The sequence below is a fragment of the Nerophis lumbriciformis genome, linkage group LG12 (assembly GCF_033978685.3).
Source record: "Nerophis lumbriciformis linkage group LG12, RoL_Nlum_v2.1, whole genome shotgun sequence".
NCBI lineage: Eukaryota > Metazoa > Chordata > Actinopteri > Syngnathiformes > Syngnathidae > Nerophis > Nerophis lumbriciformis.
The window spans coordinates 30,357,356-30,373,076 of record NC_084559.2 but is presented as its reverse complement, the minus strand read 5'-3'; the positions used below and the strand labels follow the sequence as shown (position 1 = coordinate 30,373,076).

Genomic DNA, 15,721 nt, shown 5'->3' with positions numbered 1-15,721 from the left:
GGAGATAACGACTTATGGTAACAAAGGACTTTTGTAGTATGAATGGCATGTATGAATGCACTTTATTGTGCCATACCCGGGCTGCACTGTGTGGTGACCCTCCTTTGCTGACAAGCAGGTTGACAACATCCAGGTTGTTGTGATGCACGGCCACATGCAGTGGAGTCAGACCGTTCTGCAAGGGTAGAGACGCTGTCTGTCAACTTTTTCATTTTTGCTGGAACATCTCTTCCAACAATCCATACTTTGAGTACATATCTTGACAAATAGAAGACGTAAAGCCTGATCTACAAAAGGTTTGCATGTATTAAAACATTTCTGTCAACATATTTGGACTTTCAGAAATACAAATATTAGACATATCGTCTATTTAGCAATGATATTTTATCATTTTATTGCTGCTGGATGACTTAAAGGGGACCTATGATGCAAAACCAATGTTTCTGACCTACTGTATTGGTACCTATTTTGTGTATTTGGGATCTGCATAAGTCCTGAAAATTTGAAATCAAACCATGGAGGCATGGCGTAGATATTTATAAAACAATCTTGCCTTCCTTCATACTTCCTCCATGGAATTTGCCCCAATTGTGATGTCAGCGAATGTCTCCATATATGGTAGAAATTTACCCAAAGTGCTCTGCACGAGTCCGCCAATGTAGAACGTAATCTATGCAAAATGTTGACCAAAGATACACCAATACATGTTATGTAGACCAGTGTTTTTCAAGTGCCGTGAGATAGTCTGGTGTGCCGTGGGAGATTATCTAATTTCACGTATTTGGGTTAAAAATATTTTTTGCAAACCAGTAATTATAGTCTGCAAATTAGGTGTTGTTGTTGAGTGTCACTGCTGTCTCGAGCTCGGCAGAGTAACCGTGTAATACTCTTCCATATCAGTAGATGGCAGCAGGTAGCTAATTGCTTTGTAGATGTCGGTAACAGCATAAGGCAGCGTGCAGGTCAAAAGGTATCTAATGCTTAAATTAAAAATAAACAAAAGGTGAGTGCCTCTAAGAAAAGGCATTGAAGCTTAGGGAAGGCTATGCAGAATGAAACTAAAACTGAATTGGCTACAAAGTAAACAAAAACAGAATGCTGGACGACAGCAAAGACTTACTGTGGAGCAAAGTTGGCGTCCACAATGTACATCCGAACATGACATGACAATCAACAATGTCCCCACAAAGAAAGATAAAAACAACTGAAATATTCTTGATTGCTAAAACAAAGTAGATGCGGGAAATGTCGCTCAAAGGAAGACATGAAACTGCTACAGGAAAATACCAAAAAAGAGAAAAAGCCACCAAAATAGGAGCGCAAGACAAGAACTAAAACACTACACACAGGAAAAAAGCAAAAAACTCTAAAGAAGTCACGGCGTGATGTGACAGGTTGTGACAGTACACCTACTTTGAGACAAGAGCTAAAGTGATGCATGCTTGGTTATGGTTTGAAGTCATATCCAACAATTGCGACGACTTTTTACTGTAAACTGAGTTTCGTTTTTTAATGATTTCTGATGGTGGTGTGCCTCTGGATTTTTTCAACGCAAAAAATGTGCCTTGGCTCAAAAAAGGTTGAAAAACACTGATGTAGACCATAAGGAAGTGTTTTAAATGAAAAAAAACAAAAAAAACATAATACAACCCCTTTAAGGGGCTGATTAAAACAAATTCGATTGATTGGTTTGGTGTCTGCTAGCCTTCGTATTTCATGTAAGAGATCTATTAGTATAATACATCGCCCATGTGAAAAAACTTCTTGCAATATGCATTTTCTTGCAACTGGATCATTCCAGACGCACCATCACAACGCCACAACTCCTTCAGCGTGCAAAAAGTAGGTTCTGTTGTCTAGCCCGCACTTCACTATAGCCTGAAAAGAGTGGTACATATTATATTTGTGTGCTGCATGTCAACAACAGGACGAAACACCACAGTTTGGAGCCTATGATGCCGTAAATATAGAGGGAAATGAGTGTCTCTATTGTGACAGCCGGTATACACACAAAAACCTCATTTAGATGGGTCGGCCTGCACCACTTTTGCACTTGTTATCAATTGTACACGCAGTTTTAGTAAATACCCTGTAACATGTCCACCACTAATAAATAGTACAAGCAATTTTATACTTTGCACACGCTTTTTAGCATGTGCTATTTGTATTTTATAAAATCAGGCCCTTTTTATCTTTACAAGAGCAGGCAGCTGCTTACACATTCTCATGCTTTCTCTGGCATCGGGGGAGAAATGACATGATCCGCCAGTTTTGAGAAATGTCTCAACAATAAGCGGAGTGAGGAGCTCATAATTGTGTTTTTGTCGATTTGTGATGAAAATCCTTTATTTTTACCCATTTTCCTGGGAAAATACCCATATTTTGAAATGCAAATATTGACAGGTATGCAACAGAGACACATACAGTATTTAACTGCTGTGCAGCCCTAAGGCCCAAAACGGGCATTGCATGTGTTCCTCTCATGTGGTATGATTGATCAGTTTAAGGTTAGTGGTGCAAAATTTTGCCAGGGAGTTTTCAAAAAATAAATAAAATTGCACTGTGTTTTTGATTGCAACATTGTTAGAACAGTATATAAACAAAGTATAGACACTTTCTCTTTCACTCCTATTATAACCGCTACTTTTTAAAAGACTGTACTCCAGGTATTTTTCTAAGCTCTTTCCATTAAAACCAAATTAATCTCATTATGGATCTTGCCGATTGAACAAGAAAATATCGTTTTGGTGTCATTGCGCTCCACAAGCACCAGGTTGCGCTAGAAAACCATGAGCCCAATTCTCAGTGCTTTGATGAGCGTAAATGAGTTAAACAGCCATTAAACTGCAGAAATGCAATAAAAAAGTATCTTGAGGAGTGACAATATATCATGGCAGAAATATGTAAAAGACTTGTGTGGACCCAACCAAGTCCTGCCTGCTTTCGCTCTCATTCTCAGGAGCTATGTGCATATGGACACAATTAATCAGATTAAAAGCCTAACTGGAATAAAAATGCTTAATTCGGAATATTCTGACTCGATCACACACGTTCAGATCAAAATTTCATTCCGATCGAGACGGGTGGTTTAAAGTAATTCGGTTTGTAGCGCAAGAAAACACATAATCCGAAATTCTGGTTAGAATTATCCTTACTGCGTATTTCGTTGATGTCAGCTATACTTTGATGGTGGAGGGGGACTAAATTTAATAGTCTCGTAATGAGTCTTGCTGCTGACTACCCCCATTCAACATGCACAGAAGTAGCGATATATGCTTTTGAGTTTGTTTCTTTAAAACGAGACTAGAAAAAACAAAAGTATGGTATGGAGTGTCATGTGTCGACGTAACAATAAAAGAAGGGATACATTTGTTGTCTTAACGAGCGGTTTTATTCACGACATTAAAGCTACTCCAAGTGGTAACTACTAGCCTCATACACACAATGTCGAGACATGAAGACGCGCCGCAACCCGTAACTAATCACAACATAAAAACCACAGAACAGCTCCATTTCAAAAAGAGAGGTAAAACAAAAGTAGTGAAACGAAGGAAAACATTATAAATAAATACCGCGATAACATTGGACAAGCAGAAATGCACAAAGCCATGTTTGTTAACAGTGGACGTCTAATGCTTTTTCAGCACATGCAGTGAGCAAACTTGTCCAATAGATGGCGCCATAGCACAAATAATGACATACCTTTCTGTTTATGTTCGGTTCTGCGCAAGTCAGAGTAAAGTATTCCGATTGAGGTGTGATGCATGAAAAATGCACTTCATAATCAGATAATTTTTTCAGGGTCCATGTACACAGGAGCATTATAATCCGAATGATGATCAGATTAAATAAATGTTGCCCATGTAGACACTGCAGAAATGTATTTATTTTTACTTGCTGTATCAAAATCAATGTTGACATAAATTATTGACCTATTCAAGGCTGTTATTATCCAACCTCAAATATTCCACTTAGTAGAAAAAACTGCTTTTAGCTTAGATAATAATGAGTCATATATTGGTATATGAGATCCATTATTCAAATTTGTTATAACTACTAAATGAATCTAAAATATGTCTTATTTTATCTCTGTGGAAAATTTTGGACACAATGTGTTGTCAAGCTTATGAGATGTGAAGCAAGTGTAAGCCACTGTGACACTATTGTTCTTTTTTATATGTTTTTATTTTATTTTTTATAAATGGCTCCAAAGACATGCACCTGGGGATAGGTTGATTGGCAACACTAAATTGGCCCTAGTGTGTGAATATTGTCTGTCTATCTGTGTTGGCCCTGCGATGAGGTGGCGACTTGTTCAGGGTGTACCCCGCCTTCCGCCCAAATGCAGCTGAGATAGGCTGCAGCACCCCAACCCCCCCCCCCCCCCCGACCCCCCCGCGACCCCGAAAAGGACAAGCGGTAGAAAATGGATGGATGGATAAATGGCTGTGATGATAATGTCAATGAGGGATTTCTAATCACTGCTATGTTGGAATTCTTATTAATATTGACACTGTTGTTGATATTATTAATTCATGTTTGACTACTTTTAGATTGTTTTGTGTCATGTTTGTGTTTCCTCTCAATTGCTCTGTTGATTGCTATTATGAACGTTTCTGGGCCGGGTTTGGTTTTGGAATTTGAATGGTATTATTATTGTATTATTGTGTATTATTTTGTTGGACTGACTAATTAAAAAAATAAATAAAAATAAAAATAAAAAATAAAAATCCACTCTCCAACTTATTTTTTAGCAATATTGCATACTTTGTATTTTCCCATTTAATAAAAACCTATTGTTATTTTTGATAAAAAGGCTATTAATCATAAGAAAACCATAAAACAATTATAAAAGCCAAAATAATTAGATAGATCTAAAGTTGTTAAAACATTTCAACCATTAAAAAATATATTATTTTAACTTTTGACACTTTTATGAGCGGGTCCCTTTTGGATCCTAACAGTCATCGTCAATCTTAAGGTTGAACAGAGGTTAGGAAGTCTGAAAAACCCATACTTGCCAACCCTCCCGATTTTTCTGGGAGACTCCCGAATTTCAGTGCACCTCTAGAAAATCTCCCGGGGCAACCATTCTCCCAAATTTCTCTCGATTTTCACCCGGACAACATTATTAAGGGTGTGCCGTGATCAGATTCAGAATCAGAATCAGAAATACTTTATTAATCCCCGAGGGGAAATTACAATTTTCAGCACAATCCCATTCAAGATCAGACATACATTACTGGCACTGCCTTTAGCGTCCTCTACAACCTGTCGACATGTCCGCTTTTTCACCATACAAATAACGTGGCGGCCCAGTCACATGTTGTATGCGGCTTCTGCAGACACACGTAAGTGACTGCAAGACATACTTGGTCAACAGCCATACAGGTCACACTGAGGGTGGCCGTATAAACAACTTTAACACTGTTACAAATATGTACCACACTGTGAACCCACACCAAACAAGAATGACAAACACATTTTGGGAGAATATCAGCACCGTAACACAAAATAAACACAACAGAACAAATACCCAGAATCCCTTTCAGCCCTAACTCTTCCGGGCTACAATATACACCTCCGCGACCACCAAACCCCGCCCACCTCAACCCAGCCCCCCACACCTCAAACAACCCCTCACACCCAATCTCCCGAATTCGGAGGTCTCAAGGTTGGCAAGTATGGAAAAACCACATGTGTAAAACAGTGTCCCTTGCCTTTCCAGCAGCATTTGGGTTAGCTCCTCTCTCCAACAACAGCTCGGCAACATCCACCTTGCCATACTTGGAAGCCACGTGAAGAGGAGTAAAGCCTTTCTGCAATGGAAGTTTGACAGTCTCACACAACCAAACATGTCCATCAAATAGCCGTGGGGGACTAAGTACCTTAGTCATCTTAGTTTGCTGCGCTTCCATGTCCAACAGGATGCGCACGGTTTGCACATGACCCTCCCGGGCAGCGATGTGAAGAGGAGTGTGTCCTGCTGTTGTTGTGGAGTTTGGTTTGGCTTTGTGCTCCAACAGCAGCTTCACAATGTCTTTGTGGCCCATTCGTGAAGCACAATGCAGCGGTGTTTGGTCATCCTGATTTATTGAATAATAATGAACAATGAGTAAAATGCAGTTAAAAATTCCCCACTTATGAAAGTGTAGCTACAGTAGCGACCTTGGCCTTGGCATCCACTGGTGCTGCATTCTGTAGTAAAAATTCTGCCACTGTAAAGTGTCCTGCCCGAGATGCCATATGGAGAGGGGTCTCCACTTTCTGCTCGTCACACACAACAGACAGAATCAGATGAACTCAAAAGTCATCACTGCGTCACTTCTATAACTCACCACATTGGACGCGCTTGGTGAAGCTCCTTTCTGCAGCAGGATCTTCACGATGTTGAGGTGACCCATGAAAGATGCCACGTGCAAGGGCGTCAAGCCGGACTGCTTGAAAAGAGAAGTCATTTAGAAAGGCAACGGGCATACAAAACGACGGGGGTTTTACTTGTGGCGAACACCTCACCTCAGTCACCGCCTCTAATGATGCTCCATGTTTGAGTAGAAGATCTATCACACGCATGTGGTTCTTTTTACAAGCAATATGCAACGGAGTAAAGCCATTCTAAAGAGAGGGAAGAGGATTCAACTTTACGACTGAGCCAAATCAGTGGTGTGCCTTCTCTGCTGGCCTAACAGAACCAGAAATCATGATCATAATTAAAGAAATTATTTTTTCATTTACTTTCCCTAAATATTTACAAGTATTCATATTCTCTTCATGTCATATTATGCTCCTTCCAGTGCTGTTGTTGTTAGTTTTAGTTTGTATCCAATCAGAATTCAGCTAGCTTATGTTGCCATGCTGTACCAAATCTGCCAGAGGCCTTCAGAATCAACAATGCAGGCGTCCGTGCACTCTAAGCGATCGGGGACATACAGTTGATAGACAGTTGCGATAGCCAATCAGATCACGCGTTGTTGTCAGTAAGGCCTTCTAGCTGGCCTCACGTTGAACGTGCTATCGTAATGTAACGACGCTAGTGCCGTTAGCATTAGCTAATATGCTAACACGTTTACGAGTGTCTGTGTTAGTATGATTCATTTACAATTGCATTATTTTTGTATTGTTTCAGTTTCACAAATTCCTCAGTAAACTCACCAAGACGTCAAGGTGAAGTTATTTAGTCTGTTTATCTGATGGTAGAGGTAGCTTCCGCAGCTAGTGGGTCCATGACGATGACTTCTGTTTTGTTTGATCCGCCGTTTTACTGCGGTTTTACAGACACCGTTCCATGTGTGATGTCTGTCGGAGTGTTTTCATACATATTTATACATGCTATCCTAATGTAATGATGCTAGTGCCGTTAGCATTAGCAACTATGCTAACACATTTACGAGTGTCTGTGTTAGTATTATTAATTTACAATTGCATTATTTTTGTATTGTTTCAGTTTCACAAATTCCTCAGTAAATTCACCAAAACGTTATTGAGTCTGTTTAGCTGATTGGAGAGCTAGCTTCTGCAGCTAGTGGGTCAATGATAATAATAATAATAATAATGAATTACATTTGTAACACACTTAACATTTGTTAAAATCTCAAAGTGCTACAAAGTATAATTATTATTATTTTTTAAATAAATAAAAACAAAGGTAAAAAATTTAAATAGAAAGTTAGAATATATAATAGAAAATTTAAATAGAAATAAAAACATGAAAAACACTAGATAAAACATAGAAACATAGATAAAATAGAAATAAAAATATGAAAGCACTGGATAAAACAGATAGGCAAGCAGTGCATTTAAAAACAAGAAGGCAGAGAAATTAGATGAAAGCTGTGCTAAAAAGGTGGGTTTTTAGTCCTTTCTTAAAACGGTCGACCGACTGTGGTGATCTAAGATGGTCAGGGAGAGCGTTCCAGAGTTCGGGTGCGGTCGAGCAGAAAGGCCGGCGGCCCATTAATTGTAGGTTTGTCCTGATGGGTTAGAGGAGGTTTGTGTCTGAGGAGCGGAGGTTGCGGGTAGGAGGTTGAGGGGAAACCAGGTCCTTGAGGTAAGAGGGGGCGTTACCGAAGATGCATTGATGTGTTAGCAGGTTACTCTTGAATGAAGATGACTTCTGTTTTGTTTGATCAGCCGTTTTACTGTAGTTTTACAGACACAGTTTGGAAGCAATTGAGGTTTGTAAATAAACATTGACAGAATCTTTCTGTGTGAATAACTCATTTCACAATGTATATATCTGCGGCTTACAGTCTGGTGCGGCTAATCAACAATTTAGTGAGTGCGGCTTTTATCCTGGTGCGCTCTATGGTCTGGAAAATACGGTAATAGCTTCGAGTCAGTATTTCTGTAAAACCAACTTTTTTTTGACACAACTTTTGTAAGACTTCTCATTAGATTGTGCAGATGCAACCGATGCTGTGGATGGTCATTTTTACTGTATATACCGTATTTTTTGAGTATAAGTCGCTCCGGAGTATAAGTCGCACCGGCCGAAAATGCATAATAAAGAAGGAAAAAAACATATAAGTCGCACTGGAGTATAAGTCGCATTTTTGGGGGAAATGTATTTGATAAAACCCAACACCAAGAATAGACATTTGAAAGGCAATTTAAAATAAATAAAGAATAGTGAACAACAGGCTGAATAAGTGTACGTTATATGAGGCATAAATAACCAACTGAGAACGTGCCTGGTATGTTAACGTAACATATTATGGTAAGAGTCATTCAAATAACTATAACATATAGAACATGCTTTACGTTTACCAAACAATCTGTCACTCCTAATCGCTAAATCCCATGAAATCTTATACGTCTAGTCTCTTACGTGAATGAGCTAAATAATATTATTTGATATTTTACGGTAATGTGTTAATAATTTCACACATAAGTCGCTCCTGAGTATAAGTCGTACGTAACAACGGCCAAACTATGAAAAAAACTGTGACTTATAGTCCGAAAAATACGGTAGTATTTGTGCAACCGTGAAGCTCACTGACCAGTGCCCGCGAGTTGGGTTTGGCCCCCTTGTCCAGCAGAACTTTGGCCATTCTGTGGTGTCCGCAGTGTGCAGCCACATGCAGAGGTGTCAGGTGATCCAGCGTGATGTCATCAATGTCTGCGTTATACTGAAGTAGCTGCTTGACACAGTCCATGTGGTCCCCCTGTGCCGCCATGTGGATTGGGGACAGGCCATTCTGCAAAACAGAGTTGTTGACTTTTACATCTTTGGCAGGGCAGCAGTTTGGCAGGACAATAACAAAGATGCTTTAATATTTCATGTTGCTTTCCAAACAAGTTATCACAACAATGTTTCAGTTGAATCACCTTGGTCTTTGCCTGGATTGGGGCTCCATTGTCCAGAAGAATCTCTATGATCCTGACATGACCGTTTCTGGCTGCACAGTGCAGAGGAGTGAGCTCATCCTGGGCAGAGACAGGCTGCATCAATTAGTGGAAGTGGCAAACATGAGGAGATTAAGAGAATGTGCTAAGGTGCAGCACCTTGGTCTTGGCATCTATTTGTGCTCCTCTATCCAGCAGGAGTCGGACCATGATCACATTCCCTCGTCTGGATGCGATGTGAAGGGGTGTGATGCCGTTCTGCGTTCAAATACATATTAGGGATGGGCGATGTGGCCCTAAGTCTATATTGTGATATATTACGCAGCTTATTGCAATAACTAGGGATGTCCGATAATATCGGCAGGCCGATATTATCGGGCAATAAATGCGTTAAAATATAATATCGGAAATTATCGGTATCGGTTTTTTTATTATCGGTATCGTTTTTTTAATTTTTTTTTTTAAATTTTTTGTTTTTATTAAATCAACATAAAAAACACAAGATACACTTACAATTAGTGCACCAACCCAAAAAACTTTCCTCCCCCATTTACACTCATTCACACTCATTCACACAAAAGGGTTGTTTCTTTCTGTTATTAATATTCTGGTTCCTACATTATATATCAATGTATATCAATACAGTCTGCAAGGGATACAGTGCGTAAGCACACATGATTGTGCGTGCTGCTGGTCCACTAATAGTACTAACCTTTAACAGTTAATTTTACTAATTTTCATTAATTACTAGTTTCTATGTAACTGTTTTTATATTGTTTTACTTTCTTTTTTATTCAAGAATTTTTTTTAAATTGATTTATCTTATTCTATAATAAAAAAAAAAAAAGTACCTTATCTTCACCATACCTGGTTGTCCAAATTAGGCATAATAATGTGTTAATTCCACAACTGTATATATCGGTTGATATCGGTATCGGTTGATATTGGTTTAGGTAATTAAAGGGTTGGACAATATCGGAATATCGGATATCGGCAAAAAGCCATTATCGGACATCCCTAGCAATAACGATATATTATCTTGTATTTAAATGACAATAGAAACATTTCGAAAACGGGTTACAAAGGCTCCTAATTTAGCTGCTGACATATGTGGTAACATATTACATCATTTCCAGTTGCAGTATTTTGTCAAAACTATTATTATTAATCTACTTGTGTATCTACTCTTAATATGTGGTTACTTTCGGCTGCAACATGGTTCTATCTACACTTCAGTTAAACTGTAATGAGCACGCATTCTTCTGTTGTTTGGATATTTCACATTAGTTTTAAACAATACCACCAATTTGGGTATCAATGCAATGCTAAGGGGCAGTATTAGTCATAGTAGTATCAGGCTGATACTGATTCTTGAAATTTCCAAGATCATTGAATGATTCAAATTTTGATCATAGTTATAATCAGATGAAAACACAGTATGGCAATGTAACAATATTACTTAAATTAAAGTATTTTTTAATTATTTGCTTAAATCCTTTGTTTTTTGCCCTTAAAGGACTTATTTCCTGGGTTTGTAAACAATAACAAAAACAACAAAATACTTTTAATAATAAGAAATATCAATCGAAGCACTGAAGAATCGACTATATAGAGCAGGGATGGGCAAACATTTTTGGCTCAGGGGCCACATAGGCGTTTGAAATTTGATATCATATCTGTTGGAACGAAGAGTAGGCTTCTCACACATGGGCTATTTTAATCATAATACATCTATTTTCAACGATATCATATCAGAACCTCAAAGAAACATACAGATGGTATTAAAGGGTTAATTAACACTTACATTCTCTTTTAGTGGGAGCAGTGTTGTTGATCACCCTTTTTGCCAGTGCGTCCAAGTCTAGTATCAGTTTTGTTGTAGCAATTCTCAAAACAGATCTTTGCTCAATTCTGTTTTAATATTTGGCGAACCGGACTAAAAGGGACCAACGGGCCGGATGTGGCCCGCAGGCCGTAATTTTTCCACCACTGATATAGAGACACCATTCTTGGTATCGTTACTGCCGATATTGGTTAGTGGTTATGATATCCTCCTACAGCAGGGGTGTCAAAATCATTTTAGCTCAGGGGCCGCATGGAGGAAAATCCGTGCACACGCGGGCAGGACTATTAAAATCATGTCATTAAAACAAAAAAATAAAGACAACATCAGATTGTTTTCTTTATCTTACTTTGGCCAAAAATAGAACAAACACATCCTAAAAATATTACAATAAAAATATAGAAAAAAATACCGGCAGCGGTAAAGTTTAGATCCATGAGGGAAAGAAGAAAGTGAATAAATGTTTGTATCTGAATACATTTACATATTCATAAACATTTGTTTTCTTTTGTATTATTTTTTTTGAATGAATGAAGTAACGTTAATGACAACCTTTTTCCAAAACACAATATAGAATGTGAGATATAACAGGATAATGCATACATTTATCATTGGTTTTCAAAACTGTTACAAAAAAATGGGACCCCAAAAATGTACTGTGGGACCCCATTTTTATGATTTGGTTGGGACCCCATTTTGAAAATTCCTAGCGCCAACACTGATGGAGTATTGGTGCGTACAAAACAGCAGCAGGCAGCTGTGGCCTGCGGGCCGGTTCTAATACTAATCAAATATCATCCCGGGGGCCATAGATAATTAATTTGCGGGCCGGATCTGGCCCGCGCGCCTTGACTTTGACACGTAGGTCCTACAGTGTGGAGTGTAGCATGTTTAGTCGTCCTGCAGTGATAATAATACTTGTAAGAAACCGTTTATTTGCTGTTGACTAAACCGTTTATTTACTGCTGACTAAAAAGTGGCTTTGCGCTTTGGAGGGACATTAGTAGCTCACTCACTCGTCGTTTATTCGCCGACACAGCTAGAATGTGTCAACGACATGCATTATCATGATATCCATCCATCCATTTTCTACCGCGGGGGGTGCTGGAGCCTATCTCAGCTGCAATCGGGCAGAAGGCGGTGTACACCCTGGACAAGTCGCCACCTCATCACAGGGCCAACACAGATGATAGTATTAAATGCTCTATTGCACATGTGTCAAACTCATGGCCCGGGGCCAAATCTGATCCGCCCTATAATATTTAAAATGGCCCACCACATCTTTTTATCTAGCATGCTGCATCTTATTATGTGGCCCACCGCCTCATTTAATGTGGCCTGCTGCATATGTTGTGTGTTATGCCGTTTTAATTTATGTGGTCCGGTACGTAATTTTATGTGATATGCTGCCTAATTTATGTGGCCTGCAAAAAAAAAAAAAAAAGCTGGAAATGATAAAGCACTTTCTAACTAAATGTATGTAATATTCTTTCAACTTTGACATAAAAATGTACTGCATCCAATTGCATATTTTGTTCACTTTAATATTAACTGATTCTGCAAGAAGCAAAGCAAGTTATTCATCAATGTGTAAAAATAATAGTAATTAACAAGAGTTTAATATGCAGATTGTGTAACGAAACTATTCTACATTTATTTTCATATATATTCACTGTTAAAGGCCTACTGAAACCCACTACTACCGACCACGCAGTCTGATAGTTTATATATCAATGATGAAATCTTAACATTGCAACACATGCCTATACGGCCGGGTTAGCTTACTAAAGTGCAATTTTAAATTTCGCGCAAAATATCCTGCTGAAAAAGTCTCTGTATGATGACGTCAGCGTGTGACGTCACGGATTGTGGAGGACATTTTGGGACAGCATGGTGGCCTGCTATTAAGTCGTCTGTTTTCATCGCAAAATTCCACAGTATTCTGGACATCTGTGTTGGTGAATCTTTTGCAATTTGTTCAATGAACAATTGAGACAGCGAAGAAGAAAGCTGTAGGTGGGAAGCGGTGTATTGCGGCCGACTGCAGCAACAACACAAACACAGCCGGTGTTTCATTGTTTACATTCCCGGAAGATGATAGTCAAGCTTTACCATTGGCCTGTGGAGAACTGGGACAACAGAGACTCTTACCAGGAGGACTTTGAGTTGGATACGCAGACGCGGTACCGTGAGTACGCATGCAGCTGCGGCTTCCAAACATTTGATCGCTTGCCCGTACGTGCGTGCCGCTATGTGCATGTCACGTACGTAACTTTGGGGACTCTGGGGAAATATATGTGCTGTATGAACTTTGGGGAGGTGAACGGTACTTTGGGCTGTGGGATTGAGTGTGTTGTGCAGGTGTTTGAGTTGTATTGGCGGGTTATATGGACGGGAGGGGGGAGGTGTTTGTTATGCGGGATTAATTTGTGGCATATTAAATATAAGCCTGGTTCTGTTGTGGCTAATAGAGTATACAGGTAAAAGCCAGTAAATTAGAATATTTTGAAAAACTTGATTTATTTCAGTAATTGCATTCAAAAGGTGTAACTTGTACATTATATTTATTCATTGCACACAGACTGCTGCATTCAAATGTTTATTTCATTTAATTTTGATGATTTGAAGTGGCAACAAATGAAAATCCAAAATTCCGTGTGTCACAAAATTAGAATATTACTTAAGGCTAATACAAAAAAGGGATTTTTAGAAATGTTGGTCAACTGAAAAGTATGAAAATGAAAAATATGAGCATGTACAATACTCAATACTTGGTTGGAGCTCCTTTTGCCTCAATTACTGCGTTAATGCGGCGTGGCATGGAGTCGATGAGTTTCTGGCACTGCTCAGGTGTTATGAGAGCCCAGGTTGCTCTGATAGTGGCCTTCAACTCTTCTGCGTTTTTGGGTCTGGCATTCTGCATCTTCCTTTTCACAATACCCCACAGATTTTCTAAGGGGCTAAGGTCAGGGGAGTTGGCGGGCCAATTTAGAACAGAAATACCATGGTCCGTAAACCAGGCACGGGTAGATTTTGCGCTGTGTGCAGGCGCCAAGTCCTGTTGGAACTTGAAATCTCCATCTCCATAGAGCAGGTCAGCAGCAGGAAGCATGAAGTGCTCTAAAACTTGCTGGTAGACGGCTGCGTTGACCCTGGATCTCAGGAAACAGAGTGGACCGACACCAGCAGATGACATGGCACCCCAAACCATCACTGTTGGTGGAAACTTTACACTAGACTTCAGGCAACGTGGATCCTGTGCCTCTCCTGTCTTCCTCCAGACTCTGGGACCTCGATTTCCAAAGGAAATGCAAAATTTGCTTTCGTCAGAAAACATGACTTTGGACCACTCAGCAGCAGTCCAGCTCTTTTTTTCCTTAGCCCAGGTGAGACGCTTTTCGCGCTGTTTCTTGGTCAACAGTGGCTTGACACGAGGTATGCGGCAGTTGAAACCCATGTCTTTCAAGCGTCTCTTGGTGGTGGATCTTGAAGCACTGACTCCAGCAGCTGTCCACTCCTTCTGAATCTCCCCCACATTTTTGAATGGGTTTTTTTCACAATCTTGACCAGGGCGCGGTGATCTCTATCGCTTGTACACTTTTTCTGACCACAGTTTTTCCTTCCCTTTGCCTCTCCATTAATGTGTTTGGACACAGAGCTCTGAGAACAGCCAGCCTCTTCAGCAATAACCTTTTGTGTCTTTCCCTCCTTGTGCAATGTGTCGATGGTTGCCTTTTGGACAGCTGTCAAATCTGAAGTCTTCCCCATGTTTGTGTAGGCTTCAGAACTGGACTGAGAGACCATTTAAAGCCCTTTGCAGGTGTTTTGAGTTAATCAGCTGATTAGTTTGTGGCACCAGGTGTCTTCAAAATTTAACCCTTACACAATATTCTAATTTTGTGACACACGGAATTTTGGATTTTCATTTGTTGCCACTTCAAATCATCAAAATTAAATGAAATAAACATTTGAATGCATCAGTCTGTGTGCAATGAATAAATATAATGTACAAGTTACACCTTTTGAATGCAATTACTGAAATAAATCAAGTTTTTCAAAATATTCTAATTTACTGGCTTTTACCTGTATATATGTCTTGTGTTTATTTACTGTTTTAGTCATTCCCAGCTGAATATCAGGTCCCACCCGCCTCTTACAGCATCTTCCCTACCTGAATCGCTCCCACTGCCCTCTAGTCCTTCACTCTCACTTTCCTCATCCACGATCTTTCATCCTCGCTCAAATTAATGGGGAAATCGTTGCTTTCTCGGTCCGAATCGCTCTCGCTGCTGGTGGCCATGATTGTAAACAATGTGCAGATGTGAGGAACTCCACAACCTGTGACGTCACGCTACTCGTCTGCTACTTCCGGTACAGGCAAGGCTTTTTTATCAGCGACCAAAAGCTGCGAACTTTATCGTCGATGTTCTCTACTAAATTCTTTCAGCAAAAATATGGCAATATCGCGAAATGATCAAGTATGACATAGAATGGACCTGCTATCCCCGTTTGAATAAGAAAATCGCGTTTCAG

At 39.5% G+C, this 15,721-nt stretch overlaps 2 protein-coding genes across 7 annotated transcripts in view; one reads left to right on the top strand and one right to left on the bottom strand.

The window, feature by feature from the left end:
• ank1a (ankyrin 1, erythrocytic a) overlaps positions 1 to 15,721 on the bottom strand; it is a 255,027-nt gene that overhangs the window by 86,573 nt on the left and 152,733 nt on the right. For all 6 annotated transcript variants that reach the window (XM_061986311.1, XM_061986310.1, XM_061986312.1 and 3 more), the window contains 9 exons: positions 9,505 to 9,603; positions 9,328 to 9,426; positions 9,000 to 9,197; positions 6,517 to 6,615; positions 6,339 to 6,437; positions 6,169 to 6,267; positions 5,889 to 6,086; positions 5,721 to 5,819; positions 77 to 175 (listed from right to left, as the gene is read on the bottom strand). In XM_061986311.1, coding sequence (XP_061842295.1) covers positions 77 to 175; positions 5,721 to 5,819; positions 5,889 to 6,086; positions 6,169 to 6,267; positions 6,339 to 6,437; positions 6,517 to 6,615; positions 9,000 to 9,197; positions 9,328 to 9,426; positions 9,505 to 9,603 — 1,089 coding nt within the window. The remainder of the gene's footprint in view (positions 1 to 76; positions 176 to 5,720; positions 5,820 to 5,888; positions 6,087 to 6,168; positions 6,268 to 6,338; positions 6,438 to 6,516; positions 6,616 to 8,999; positions 9,198 to 9,327; positions 9,427 to 9,504; positions 9,604 to 15,721) is intronic.
• Positions 1 to 15,721, top strand: part of dguok (deoxyguanosine kinase) — a 251,905-nt gene that overhangs the window by 135,699 nt on the left and 100,485 nt on the right. The gene's annotated exons all lie outside the window — the stretch shown is intronic.